Consider the following 15130-nt stretch of genomic DNA (forward strand, 5'->3'; position numbering starts at 1 on the left):
ATCATAGAAATATGAAAGCACCAAAACAAAGGAGGTCATTTACACCTACAGCTATATATACTAGTGGACATTTAATCCCTAATTCAGTAATATTATATAAAAGTAGGGATTAAATGTCCACTAGTATAGGTGCAGGTGTCCTTGTTTACTTGCTTTGATTTCTATTAGCACTACTCAAATATAAAATTTCCAATTGTTCCTTATACTTGTTTCTTACTTTGTACACCACACCAACAGAAAGAATGACATAATACAAGCCCTGACTATCAATTACTGGGAAACGTTGCTATTTTGCTTTTTGTTTTCAGTTTTGTTCCACCTGTTATAAATAAAGAACAATGCAAGATGTGCTTCTGTAATTGATCTTGTCAGCACGGAAATAGCAATTAAATGTGCTATTCTGCATCAGTTTCAGGTATGTTCTACCTGTTATACATGGCTACAAACAAAGAGCAGTACACGAAAGACCTCTACAATGCACTCACTATGGAAATTACATACAAATCTTGTATCAATCAACTTGCAAAAAAGCCACTATGTGTTACCATGAATCAACACCTTTGAGACAATGTAAAAATAAATTGGACACAAAGGAGGACAAAGGCAAGATCATGATGCTTGCACTATAGCTGTTGTGGTTGGTGAAAGGCATGTTTCAGGCCAATGCAACACATTAACATTGAACAGTGAAGACATCAACATGGTTGAGTTGTACTTTGCTGAAGGCATCATTTGTAGAAAATTCAGTCCAATAGAAATTGCTTAAATTCCATTTAAACTTGTTGGAAGGTTTGTGTTCTCTTTGAAGACATTATTTGGCTTTGTTATACTTAACCATTACCACAGGCTGTTATGAAACAAAAGTGAAGATGTTTTTGGGTGATATTGAAGAGCAAGAAAGCCCAAAGATCCACGATCCCTACTACTGTATATAGTAGTATGGCTATGACTGTTACACATTGTGTATTATTGTACCAGTGTGGTGTTGCTATGTGTATGGTTTTATAAACTTTATGATACTTTGTATACTAAAATGTATAAAGGACTGGTGAAGCTGTCATACATACTACAATACAATAATATCATAATAAGATACCCAGCAGTGTGTCTTGCAGCCAAATAAAGCCAGCAAAGGAGTGTGATAGACAAGTTTGTTTTATACAAAGACCAGCTGCAGAATAATACAATTGCAGTCATTTCCAAGACAAGTTTTTGTACTTTCAGAATCATTTTTTCTATTTTTACAACATTAAAATAATTGCACATGCTTTCTCTAGGATAGTAATAGCATACATATTAATATTGATTGTATTTGCTTTCCAATTTGCATGTATAGTGGATAAAGTTCATTAATTACCTACACCTCCATTAACTGATATAAAAATTACTTTAAACATACATATCCTCAATTAAAATGTTTTTGTCACTATAGGATATGTGCCATTGGTGTATTTGTACATACGTTGTATAACAGAGTTCCCAATAAATTAGTTTTGGGCTTTACTAATATTGAGCATTATGCCATAAGTGACCCGGTCTGACAAAATCAGTTTTATAGCCCGAAAATACATATACCAGCTTAACATTGTGTATCTGCTTTTCTGAATAAGCTACAACAACTCAGTAAAATTCAGGTAAACTTCCAGGGAATTTTACATATGTGGTAGAAATGTTACAGTATGTGGTCATTATATTCAGACAGAAAGTTTTAAAATATTATCTATCAAAATTCGACAGGCTATAAGACTGACTGGGTCACATATTATAAGACTGAATGAATATCCGCTGTACTGATGAGTTACATTTACAGAACAATAAAGCAATGTTACTTTTGTTGTTACATCATGTACTGAACAACATAACTAAAAAGATAAATGTGACCCGATCTGTAAAAACGGGTCTTATACCCTTTTCAATTTCATGTACTTGGCAACCTATAACATGACTTGTGAATGTGGTATCATCCTAAACTTTTGGTCCCCTTATCGCCGTAACATATATGGCTTGGAAGGTGATAGGATGAAACATGAGGAGTTATGATTAGTCAAACTTGACAATGCTATAAGACCCCTTTTCGCATACCAAGTCACAAATACCTGTAACATGAAGACCAATAGCAAAGATACCATAATACTTCACTTGGTTAAACATCACATTGCAGCATTTATGTAATTATTACCTTAGTACCATAGTTAAAAACATTGATATGGCTTCTATTCAAAGTTGACCACTACTGGTTATTTTCAAAATCAGTTGTGGCACAGCTCAAGTATGGCTACTATTGAAGTTGCAGCATTAACTAAGAAACATGGTATACAAGTGTAATCAAATTACTCTAATAGAGCGGTCATGACTTCTAATACAACATTCAGCAAATCAAGTTTGGGGAAATTTTCTTGACTTACGTATAAAGTCTTGACTAGTTCTGTTATTTACATGTAGAGAAGAAAATAAATCAGCAGACTTTATTGCAGACCATAGCCTAACTTTGGGACAACAAATCTATTTCTTGGTAGTAGAGCGGCTAAGCAATAAGCCGATAAAATCATTTACTTTTTGATAAACCTATATAAAGCACCAAACTTTGTAAAATATTTGCTTTATCATACCATTTCATATTAGATAGGGTGCCATTAAAATTCAAGATCATATTACACAAAGAACCTGACAAATAAAACTAATACAAAATGTATAATTAAGGCACATGCAGCCATAAAACTTATTGAAAGGCAAAGGATAGTCAGATCCAAAAGCTGATCATGGGAGGCATCCATTCAGGTCATTAGGTTGCAACTGTAAGAAGTGTGGAGGGTTATATGCTGTACAAATGTTATTTCTATTGATCATGAATTGTGCCTATACTTTTGGCATCTTTCTAGAGTAATTAAAACAGTTTATTTCACCATGTTTTGAAAGAGTTCCTGGTTTGATCTTTATGTGTAATCTAAAAGGGTAATTTAATGCACTTGTAAGGCTACCTGACCAGCTAGATATGGCTTCATAACCTTATATGAAAATTTCCAAAATGCCCTTGGGCAATGGTTTTGATGTAGCATATCTCCATCGGAACTACCATCACACCTATTATAAAACAGAAATTCATTGAGATCTAGTAGTTGTAATATCATCACACTTATCATGGGAACCACATTATCATCATCTTCGTGGTGAAGCATATAAATTACTAGGTTTACTATGTCATACCTTTTCTAATAGTATTAACATCAACTGTGAAAAGCAACAACGACAAGCAACAAATTAATGATTATACTAGTGACTACAGCACCCATCTAATGAAATTAAAGTTACTTCCCTTCATGTACATCCTTGACATTAATGATATCATTTTTTATTACCAGTTTGAAATTTTCTACCAGCTCTTTCAATATTAAAGACCATGTACATTTCACAATCAGATCCACCTGTAAGGCAACTAAACAAATTACAGCATATGTGACTGGGACTGTGAAAACAGGGCATGTGGGGCTTGTGGGCACAGACTACATCACATAACAGAACATAATTATGTGACCGGATCTGCGAAAAGGGGTCTTATAGCCTTTCCAAGTTTGACAAGTAATACTCCTTATCATGTGTTTAACCTGTTGTCTTAAAATTACATCCAGGAATAGTGCAGTGTTTGGAGTGTAAAGTGACCAAATTTCAGGCTGCATGTACTCACAAGTCAAGTTATGCATTACCAAGTACATGCAAAGGCTATAATTATAAGACCCCTTTCGCAGATCCGGTCACATATCTCAGTGCTGGAATAGATCTAGAGTATCTGCACTCTGTAACTATTATTATAAAGCCAATGAAGTGTTTAATAAGTGCTGAAAATTATGTGGCTATAGCACAATGGTATAGAAAGTTATGAGTCATGACAGTTTTATTTTTGCAGGCCCAGTCACATATACAGCTGCATTTTTATATTTTAATAGATCACCACACCTCTGGATCCAGAATACATTACCAATTACTGTTATGCACTGCTACATACAATCAAATATAAACTTCATAATTACTTTTATAACCACTTTGAGCAAAATTTTATATCTAATAATCCATGTACCATACCATGTACGTACTCTTTCCTATGCCCATGTAACTAATACCATACCTGTTTCTCTGCCCATACAAAAGTCTCAATAGTAGCAATGAAATTTATCCCGTATTTCACTGACAGCAGTGAAAAAGTTGTAATTGCAATTTCATTGGCTAGAATTTATGTTAACAATGTAGCGCCAATTAGTGTTGACACGTGTTTAGTACATAGTGACAAATTGCATACATAGCAACGCTAATGCACAGCATGCGTATATGCAGCAAGTATTGTATTAACTGGGAATAGCATAGGTAGCAGTGAAATTTGGGATAAATACCACTCTTGTTGTATTGGGAAATGGTAAATTTCACTCGGCTTCACCTTGTGAAATTTATCCCCATTTCCAATACAACACTCGTGGTATTTATCCCAAATTTCACTACTACCCATGCTATTACTAGTACAAATCACCCAATGTACCAAATTTTTATTACTTGTAGTTTAGCTATAGTAAGTATACTTTACTCAACTTCCACAGAAAATTTGGTGCTTTTCTATCATGAAGTAAATACTTTTAGCAATAATTATTGCTTAGCCATTTTACTATCACATTACTGTGGCTACCACCATAGATTATAATCTTCACACCAGCAGTTGTTTTAACAGTTGCACCAATTTTTATAGCTCAGCTATAAACTATTTTATTGACATCTTTTATGATCCATATTTCTACTATGACAATTGACAAGTTACTCTTCACTGTTTCTTAAGTCACAGTTCATTATTCAGGTTATTTTCAGTGTTGCCCTTTGAAGGTTACCTTTTGTCATGGTATAAATAAGGCAGTACAATAACACTAGATCGCCCTGCTAAAAAGACTCTGCAAAGATTGCTGTAGAAATGCTACAAGAAGTTTTAAGAATGGATTTCTAAAAGAAGTTTTGCTAAGAATTAGCTGGAGACTGAACTGTTTATTGTTGACTACTTGAAACCACTTTTTGGTATGTAGCAGAGCAATGGAATCAGAACAGAAAGATAATGATGAAGATATAACACAGTGGAGGACAATGGACTATTTGAAGAAACTAGTGGATTTGAAGCAGGGTAAGGCAAGCATTTACCAAAACTAGAAAAAGATTATTAGTGTTGATACAGCAGTCAGATGTCACAATAAAATGGACAGATGAAGCACGTGAACACTATGGATGAAACTATGGATAGATTATCCCACCAAGTAGAAAAAACTTGGTTCAGAAATCAAACAGATTGAGGTAGAGCTTACCAGGGCTGCCCAGAGAAATTAAGGAGCCCAGGGCAAAGAGTTCAAGTGGGGCCACAGGGGCAAGGAGGGTTCCACTCTGAATGCACAAAAGAAAAGTCATTACATGTTGACAATGACAATAGCTGCCCTAACCAGCTATAACCTTATTTATAAGCTTGTTAAAGTGCTCCTCTGAAAAATACTCTGACTGCTCTATCAGAGTATCAAGATCTGACTTCTCTATTAGAGTATATCGATCTTTTAAGCAGGTATTCAAGGGACCCTTGATGGGAGCCCATGGCACCCCTTTCAGGCTGGGGCCCGGGACAAAATGCCCCAGTTGCCCCCATCAATGCACAAAATCATGCACAGAAAGTTCTTGATGAGCTGCATACTTGTGTTACACAAAATAAATTCATGCTATGCATATTTGTGTAGTTATAATGTTTTGATCGTAAGTCATAATATTTGTATCAGTGGATATACTGATGGTTGCTGGTTGTGACACTCTACCAACCCCTATGAACCTGGCCAGATGGAACATCATTACTGATCCTAGATGTGCTCTTTGTCAATCTCCTCAACCCACAACAAACCATATTTTGACTGGCTGTCCTACTACTCTAGATCAAGGCAGGTATACCTGGAGACATGATTCAGTTTTACAGGTCCTTGTTCATGGGCTCCAACAGCATTTACCTGAAACATTCAAACTTTACGCTGATCTTCCAGGTTATCTTGCTAGTTCCAGCCCCCCTAGTACCATCCCAACCAATCTTTCCTCCACCCTCAGCAGGCCTGACTTAATTGGTATTGGTTTCTAATGATTCCATTTGTTCATTTGAATTGACAGTACCAACTAATACCCAGCTACATTGATATCTTCTTGCTGCTAGAGTTAGAAAGGAGGATCGATATAGCTCCTTGCAATATGACCTCCAGCTTTCTGGGTTAACTGTAAACCTTGTTTGGTTGTTTAGGCCACTTTTTGTCAGAAACAATTGCTCAAGTGGCTACTGCTTGTGAAGTGCCAAAGAAAACTGTAAGATCCTTGTTTGAGCAGGCAACTCGCATTGCTGTGTCCTGTTCTTACAGAATTTCTAATTCTAGAGCCTCCCGGAACTGGGATCTTTTAGACCACCTTAGGTAAATTTTAAGATATATATAGATTTTTTTATGTGTATTGTAATTTAATTTTAGTTAATGTAAGTCTTGCCAGGGCTGCTGTACTGATCCGCACATGGTATCCCTGTGTCTAGGCCCCTGTATGCTTGTAATGCATATTTTGTCTAATCATTAAGACATTTATTTCTTCCTCTGAGATAACTATCACTTACAGATTACTAAATGTTTCTATGTGTTATGCTGTCTGTTTCCACTAAAAAAATTTTGTGTAAGAAATGTTCTTACAAGTTTTGCATACAAAAATTATTTTACAACGAAAAAAAAAGCTAATTACGGTAGCTTCATCCCAGGGGCATCTATATGCAGTATAAGTAATGTATTTTTTGTATAAAATATAGCAATTTGCTGAGCTTCCAAGTGATTCAATAAAATATTAAAAGTCACTACTGGACAATAATCCATGCTATTACCATGAAATTCCAATGATCCTATGAACCCATGAACATTGCAATTGTTTTCTTTTCATGGGTAATGAAATGCCCATGAAATGAACCCACGAATGAGTGAGTTTCCACGAGTTTGTATGCCATAAAAATCTGTGAAATCACAGCCATGAAAAACCTGTCAAAAAACTATGAATAATATTCATTGGCTTTCCACAGATTTTTCATAGGTTTGATTTCACAGGCTTTTCATGGGATGTGCATACATACAAACCTACGAAACCTCACTCATTCATGGGTTGTTTATGGGTATATTATTTTGTTCCGAGCATTTCATGGGTATTTCATTACCCATGAAAACTACCAAGTGCAACTTTCATGGGTATTTCATGAGGATTATGGGAATTCCATGGTAACAGTATGGATTTTTTGTCCAGTAGTGAGTCTCTCAGTGGCTGAGGGCTGCGCCCCCAGACCCCTGCTTCTGGTAACTCAATACTCCTATTGGAACCCCACTTCAAAAAATCCTGGCTACACCTCTGACCAACAGTGACTCATACACAGAGAGCAACTTGTAATATGACAGAGATGAATTTGGTGTGCAGTTGCCTGATCCAGTATACAGATCTGGAGGTCTTAGCCAAGTGTGGTGATATCCAACAGGTCAATATAGGAGTGAGTATACTAGAATGGCAATAGTATCATGTTCTGTGAGAGATCACCCTCCACTGGTTGTTGAACCCATGATGATCTATTCACAACCAACATTTTTAGTGAATGGTAATGCTCCAAACCAGAGTGATTCTACACTTATATGGATGATCTCTGGAATCAGTTAAAATGAGTGAGTGTTCCCATATTTTCTGGAGACAAAAAGATGTACCAAAATTGGAAGGCAGCATTCACTGCATGTATTGATGAGGCCCCAGCAACTGTGGTGTGCAAACTGTTACAGTTAAGACAATGTCTTGAAGAAGCATTGGAAAGTTTAGGCCATTTATTTGCAGCTTAGCAAGCAGCAAGTTTGGTGGTTAGTGCCAACAGGTAGCTCTTTACTTAGAAGAAATCCATCAATTCAGACCAGTATTTACAGGAAATTACAAAGATTTGAAGCGATATGTTGACCTATTAGATATTGCTACTGTTAATCTAATCATTATGATGAGTTACAAGATGGTCTACTGTACATGAAGCTACAGAAGCAACTTCCTACTTTAATGTTGACTGGATATCACTGGTGGATTTATGAGAATCGTAAAATAGAGTCAGTAATAGATACGATCCTAAAGGGAATACCCCTTAGTTTCAACATAGTGTCAATTCTAATCTAGGTGCACCATTATTGAACAAGACAGTGTTTCCACTACTGAAGGGGAAACTGCAGTTAAAATGTAGAATATATAACATGTGAAACTACAGTCAAAACAGATAATAAGATCACCACAGTGTTGAACACTTCTACACATGTTGGGAATGCAGCAAATGAGAACAGTCTTGGTGCAATAAAAGTGTGCAACATAAGTTTGAAATCAACGCCTTATTAGAAGATGCTATAATAGCACTCAAACCTATGTTAATGCTGATGTTGTTGCAGAACTGGTTTTACATGGCCATCCCCAAAGGGTCCGGTGAATGCTAATGTTTTAAAAGGACAGAGAGAGAAATTTGAGACTACACCAGTGGAATTTATTGAGAGTTTAGATGGCAACACCCTTAAAGTTATAACTTTTACTAGTTACTACTACATGTAATTGAGTACAGGAACATCAGTGTTACTGATTGGAATATATGTGTTGAACAATGGCCACACCTTCAGGGAACAGCTTTTCACTAGTTGGGGTCACGACCTACAGTATTGGGGACCTACTTTTTGGCTTAGACTATTTACATTACTTGTTTAAGGATATTCGAGGTCATGAGGTGAGCCAGGTGAACCAATAACATGACTTGCACCTTTGGGATGGATGTGCATGTGTTGGCACACCGAGTCAACTACATCAAGGTAATGTTACTACTAATTTTATTAGAACATATTTTATTTCAGAACAGATGACTACGGAGGAAGTAAATAGTACTGTGCCATAGCAGTGGAATTACCAACTTACCTTTTGCATCAAAAGATGGACAGTTACTTCTGGAAAGAGCAGATAAGTCAGTATAAGAGTTAGAGAAGGTCACTTTCGAATAGCTCTACCATGGAAACAAGAATGTCACAGCTACCAGAATGGCATTGAGAATTTGAAATGTTTGAAGAAATGCCTACAAACTGCTGCTACTTATGATGAGAGGTAATTGTCAACCGTTCGAGAAAAGGTATGTTAGAAAAGTTGATCCATCTGAGAAAATAAGCATTACATGGTTTTTACCCCATTTTCCTGTTGTCAAAATGGAGCAAATAACTACCAAAAAGTAGCTTTTTACCCAGGGAAAAATATCTTGCAAGACTTGCAATATTTGCAGTGTAAGATCCTTGCACTGTTCTTGCAAGAAACATGCACAAATCTTGCACTGAAAATGTCCCTTTTCTTGCAAGAATTTTGCAAATCAATCTTGCATGCAAGAAACGTGCACAAATTTTGCAAGTACTTTGCAAATCAAGAATCTTGTACTGAAAGTGTCCCTTTTCTTGTAAGAATCTTGGAAACCTTGCAAGATATTTTTCCCTGGGTATGTTTCTGCCAAATGTAACAGAACTTCTCTAAAATAATTATAACAACACTATTTATTTAGGACACAAACTTCATAAACAGTTGTGTGATATGCTGTTGCATGTTAGGTGTTATCCTGTTGCAATAGCATGTGATATTTCAGAGATGTACCTAAGGATTTAGTTGTACTAAAGTGATAAGCCATTTCATAGAAATTGGAGAGATTTAGAACCAATAGGCCACCTGATGTTTATGAGTTTAACAGTTTGGTGTTTGGAGTAAATGCTTCCCCATTCTTGGCACAACATGTACAGTATCTTAATTCCATGCCAGTTCATTTAATCACAGTCACCCAAGAGCTTCAGAAACAATTTTAAAACCCATTTACATAGGTGACAGCATGAATTCTGTCATGAGCGAAGCTGAAGGTATGGAGCTATACAAATTATTGTCTGAATTATGGGTTAAGGGTGGAATGAAGACTCATAAGTGGCCATGGTTGTCCAATTCTTTGGTAATGATGGAAGAGATACCCCCGGAAAACAGAGCTTGTGTATTTTTTTATTTATTAAGACTTTACAGCACAAATGCTGAAGGTCTGTAGGACACCTGGTCCTACAGCCTGCTTAAAGTTGTTACAGAAAGTATGTTTGAAAAGGTGGAAAAAGGAGAAAAATCCATGACTTGATCTGGGCAGCCTCAAACCTGCACCATCTGATTAATGTTCGAATGCATACAGGAGTCTGCCAGGTGGTCAGGATGTTTAATTTAAAGTATTTCTATCCATAGGAACCTTAAGGAGTAACTTTACTTTGTAACTTACAATTAGACAACAGCTTGTTTTCACTAAATATTATACTTAATAACAGATTGTCTTACTCTTACTATAAAGCCTTATAATCACTTCAAACACCAACATAAATCCTGATACCTACTGGCACAATTGCTCACAACCCAAAAAATTAATAATTGTACTTTTAAAAAAGAATAGCTAGTATGTATTCCATACTCCCCCACACCTAACATTGCAATGAAACCTGCATGAAGTTTGTTCCATGTAATACTAATCTACTTTGTAGTATACATGTTATCAACAATGTGTTCATTAATACTACAAATACACAGAAAAATTTGAAATTTTCAACTATAGTAGGGACCACAGCACATCGATAAAAAGTACTGAAACAAGCTGGAGTAGTGTATGATATTAAATCACAGTAAAACAATAAGAAGTGTTATATCCCTACTATGCATTTCCATTATGGTATCTTGAGCACAGTAGGGATATATAACACTACTTATTGTTTACTGTGATTTAATATCATGCACTACTCCAGCTTGTTTCAGTACTTTTTATCGATGTACTATGGTCCCTACTCTAGATGAAAATTCCAACTTTTTCTGTGTACCTTTGTAAATAATTATTATAACTGGTGAACCCATGCATACCGCATCTGAAATGGTGCCGCACACCCCAATTATCATCTGAAAAGTGAAGCATTTGTTGTCAGCTATGTTCAGTGCGTTATGCAGCATTTTAGATCAAGAACTATTTGAAAAGCACCTCTGCAATCCACGAATACCAAAAGAAAGAAATGGTGCTGCGCACCCCAGTTATATCAATAATTGTCATCTGAAAAGTGAAGTATCTATTACGCTTCTTTGTCAGCTATGTTCAACCCGTTACACAGCAGTACGGATCAAGAACTGTTTGAAAAGCACCTCTGCTATCAAAATAGCCACTATGAAAAATACGAATGATTTCCTTTACGAAGGAAGCCATCACATGCTACCGCCAAATCAACACTTTTCGCTGTCAGCAAAGATGAATGGGACACAAAGGAGGACACTGGTAAGTCCATGAAGAATGCACTGTACATACTGCGGTATGCCAATAGGCACCTGTTGGGCCGAAGTGATGTCGAACAGTGAAAAAATCAAGCCCATAATCTTAGCTGATTTTGAGTTATGCTTGTCTGAAGGCATCAGTCAGTCAGTCAATAGAAAATTCCATTAAATATATATATATTTTTTAAATTTCGTAGCAACTTGTTGATAGCATTTCGGGTTGATCTGAAACCTTGTTTGGGCTTAGTTTTATCTAACCAATACTGCCTCTTCATTGTCAGGGAAAATTGAGGCTGGTTTTTTGGTGATGTTATCCTGTGGCCCATGCCTACTCCTTTGTGGTCCCTACTATACAGTACTATCGCACTGTATGATACATGGCTATGTACATCCTCTATATATAAAGGAAAGGAGCACACACAAATGATATAATTATTGCAAAATAATCCACACTACAGTGATCACACAAACACACATTTACTATACATTATATAGTCTAAGAACAGTCAGCAGTTGGAATTGGTCTTTGTCCATAGTAGCCCTTGCATTTAGTAGAATTTTGATTCTCCTGACAACACACCAAGTAAGAAAAGTAATCATTTTCAAAGTATCCATAGTGAGCATCAATAAGAATGTTGGTCCTAAGAACAGTACCTACACCAGGTGAATCACGATCAGTTATTAATAATCCTTCTTTATCATAACAACACTGTTGACCATTCTTTGTTTCCCTGTAACAACATAGCAATCAGTTGTGATAAATGAACACAGTACACTGTAGCTACTTCAACCTTGTTGAAAACATACTAAGTTATCATATAATATCACCTTTACAACTTTCAAATCAGTAGCACGACATACAGTACAGTATTAGAATAGCTTTCTGTTTATATGTCACTGGATAAGTTAGCTAAAGAAATTACTGATTTGATATACAATGTCCAATACATCACATACTCATGTACATAGTATTTCCTCTTCTATCATTGCAATTTATTGACCAGTGTCCTCAGTATTACTCCAAAAATCATACCATAGCATGTATAGCTGTACATTTATAACTTAAGCATAATTGCTGCTAGAGCTGACAAGAGTTCTTGTAACCTAGCAGAGTGTAGTGTTGTTCCAGTTCTCAGTATACTGAACCATAACTAATTCTAGTATCAGCAATTTAATTTGCTTCCTCAAAACTGTAGTTATAGAATGGAACTATGAAGAATTTTACTGTGTACTGGAACTAATACTAGAACTGGAATTGGTCTTAATCATACAGTATTAATAAATTTAATGCCTACACCTGCAGCTATACTGATGTACACTTAATTCCTCAATAGTACAACCATAGGGATTAAATATCCACTACTATGGCTGCAGATGGTGGTAACCTCCCTCCTTTATTACCATTTGAAAGCCACAATCTTTTCAAGGTGAGGCTGTTCTCCTCTATAATATTATAAGAGAACACATCCTATGAACTTCCTATATACTACTTTAGCGTGGGCGTTTAAAGGCACCGCTCGGTGTTTAACTTGCATATTTCCCAGGAAACATCATGGGAAAGCGGTTTGCCAATGACTTTGATGCCCAGCCAGTTCAAAGAAACGATATGCTTTGACTCATTATATTGAGCGACATAGAGCTTTGCATTGTGGGATTCGTTTTTGTAGTAGTTGCTAAGCCTAGTACATAAGCTAAGATAGACTAGTTGGTTGTTACTAAAGGATAATGAAGGTATAAAATAATCGTTTGGACGATTGTGGATGCGTATTTCTACCCACCGCGTATCAGCCTTTGAACAGACCACGGAACAGCAAAGCTACTACTGCTACATTGAAAATAGTATATTAAAAATTATAAATTTTAAAATAAAGTAGGAATCCTAACGATAAAAAGTAGTGAAACAAGAGAAGAACAATGGTAGCTATTACAGCATAGCTTGGTGGGAAATCCCTACTTTGGCATGATATAGCCATTATTTCGTGTTCAATGCCAAAGTAGGAATTTCCCACCGAGCTATGCTGTAATAGCTACCATTGTTCTTCTCTTGTTTCACTACTTTGTATCATTTGGATTCCTACTTTATTTTTAAATTTATAATTTTTAATATACTAGTTTGTTTAGTTTTTTGTTAAGGCATACAGCTAGCTATATAAACATGTGACTGTTCTATTAGGGTGACTGCTGTGTTAGAGTATCTCGAGGCAGCCTGCAAGATGTCCGCTTGCCAAAAAAGGGCGTGGTTTCGATTGATTATATAGTATGTCGAGTCAGCTTTCCAAATTGAAGGTGTGTGGTCACTGAAATACAGCTAGTGCAAAAGGGGTGTGTCATTGTGGTTTCAATCGATAGATCGATAATGCGTAGAATGAAGAATGGGCATGATCTTGTGACCTATTGTGAAGCTATCTAGTACCAGTACCTCCGTACAGTACCCTCCGTCATAGATTATATCAGTAAGGAATATGATCTATTACTCCATACAGTAGCGTAGTCTAAACGTCTTAAATAATCTTGTGGCGTCTATTATGCTGTTTAAAGAAAGTGTTGATATGGAAAATTAACACCTCAATATGGTTTCGTTGGATGAAGAAGACAAGCAGCCTGATGAAGATAAAAGAAAAGACAAGGCGCAGAGGGCACACACTCATCGGAACCCCAAAAGGCACATCCCACTGGTGAGTTTGTTATTGTGGCGTAAAATGGTGGCCGTGCGCTGCTTCGTTTGGCCTCTAGGCTTGTGACTGTGGTCAGTGAGTGAGGCAGTGAGGAGAAAATTCGAGTTTTGGCAATTTTTAAAATATTAATATCCGGCCACCTGTAAGCTTTTTGTTGTATTTAATGCTGTTTTATGTACTATATGGACTAGTACTATTCCGTAAAGGTGATTTTCATCTCGTAAGGTATCTCTAGGATGATTTTAAAAGGTGGAATTTTTGGCGGCGTGAAATTTTCACCTGGATTCCTACTTAAACGGTACAACCGTACCATTTGATAGGTTAGTAACTTACAGTCCTAAGTACTTAACTAACTTACTTACTGTCCCAATAGTGAAGTTAGTTGGCTTAACTTAGTACAAAAATGATAACAATATAAACTCAATCCCACAATCGCAAGTATTCTAACATAGCGTGTTGAAAAATAGTAACATATTAATGATGTTTTAACGTATAGACAACGTTTTGATGGCTATTAGCCCACGCTTTTAAAACCACAATCGATTTTCAGATGCTACTGTATAAAACAAATGGGATGAGTTCTTGTTAGTTCTTTCACCTATTAGGTGAGTGCGCCCCAAGTGGCATATATCACTTATACCGCGGCTGCTTGGGATTTTGCTGACATATACATCCGCAGCCATGGTATAACTATTAATTAAGGACTACAGTAATTTACGCATTGCCTACCCTGAAAACCCGTAAGTTTTATGAAATTTGCGTATTCTATTACTTAGCAAGTTTGTTGCATCACCAAAAACCACAGGAAGTAGTAAAGGCTAATACAAACTGTAGTACAGATTCGCCTATCAATAATAAGCAGAAATATCTAAGTTATTAGAGTGTAGAACTTACTATTTTCAACTAGCAAAGTGATTTGTTAACACTGGTGACGATCTGTCTTCTTCACGATGCGATCTGTTACAAGCCATTGCTTTACTCCTTTTAAAGAGTGCCATCACGTGATCTTGTATATCATTAGATGCATCTCTAAATGAAGAGCGCTGTGAAGTTTATTGTAGCTCAATAAGAGCTACAAGGTGAAA

General features: G+C 36.3%; 1 protein-coding gene across 1 annotated transcript in view; it reads right to left on the reverse strand.

Annotated features, from left to right (window-relative positions):
• Positions 1–11771: 11771 nt before the first annotated feature.
• Positions 11772–15130, reverse strand: part of LOC136246785 (uncharacterized) — a 47114-nt gene continuing 43755 nt past the window's right edge. The window contains exon 14 of the mRNA XM_066038345.1: positions 11772–12101. Within this exon, the coding sequence (XP_065894417.1) occupies positions 11867–12101 (235 nt within the window). The 3' untranslated portion in view covers positions 11772–11866. The remainder of the gene's footprint in view (positions 12102–15130) is intronic.

The sequence above is a fragment of the Dysidea avara genome, chromosome 2 (assembly GCF_963678975.1).
Source record: "Dysidea avara chromosome 2, odDysAvar1.4, whole genome shotgun sequence".
NCBI lineage: Eukaryota > Metazoa > Porifera > Demospongiae > Dictyoceratida > Dysideidae > Dysidea > Dysidea avara.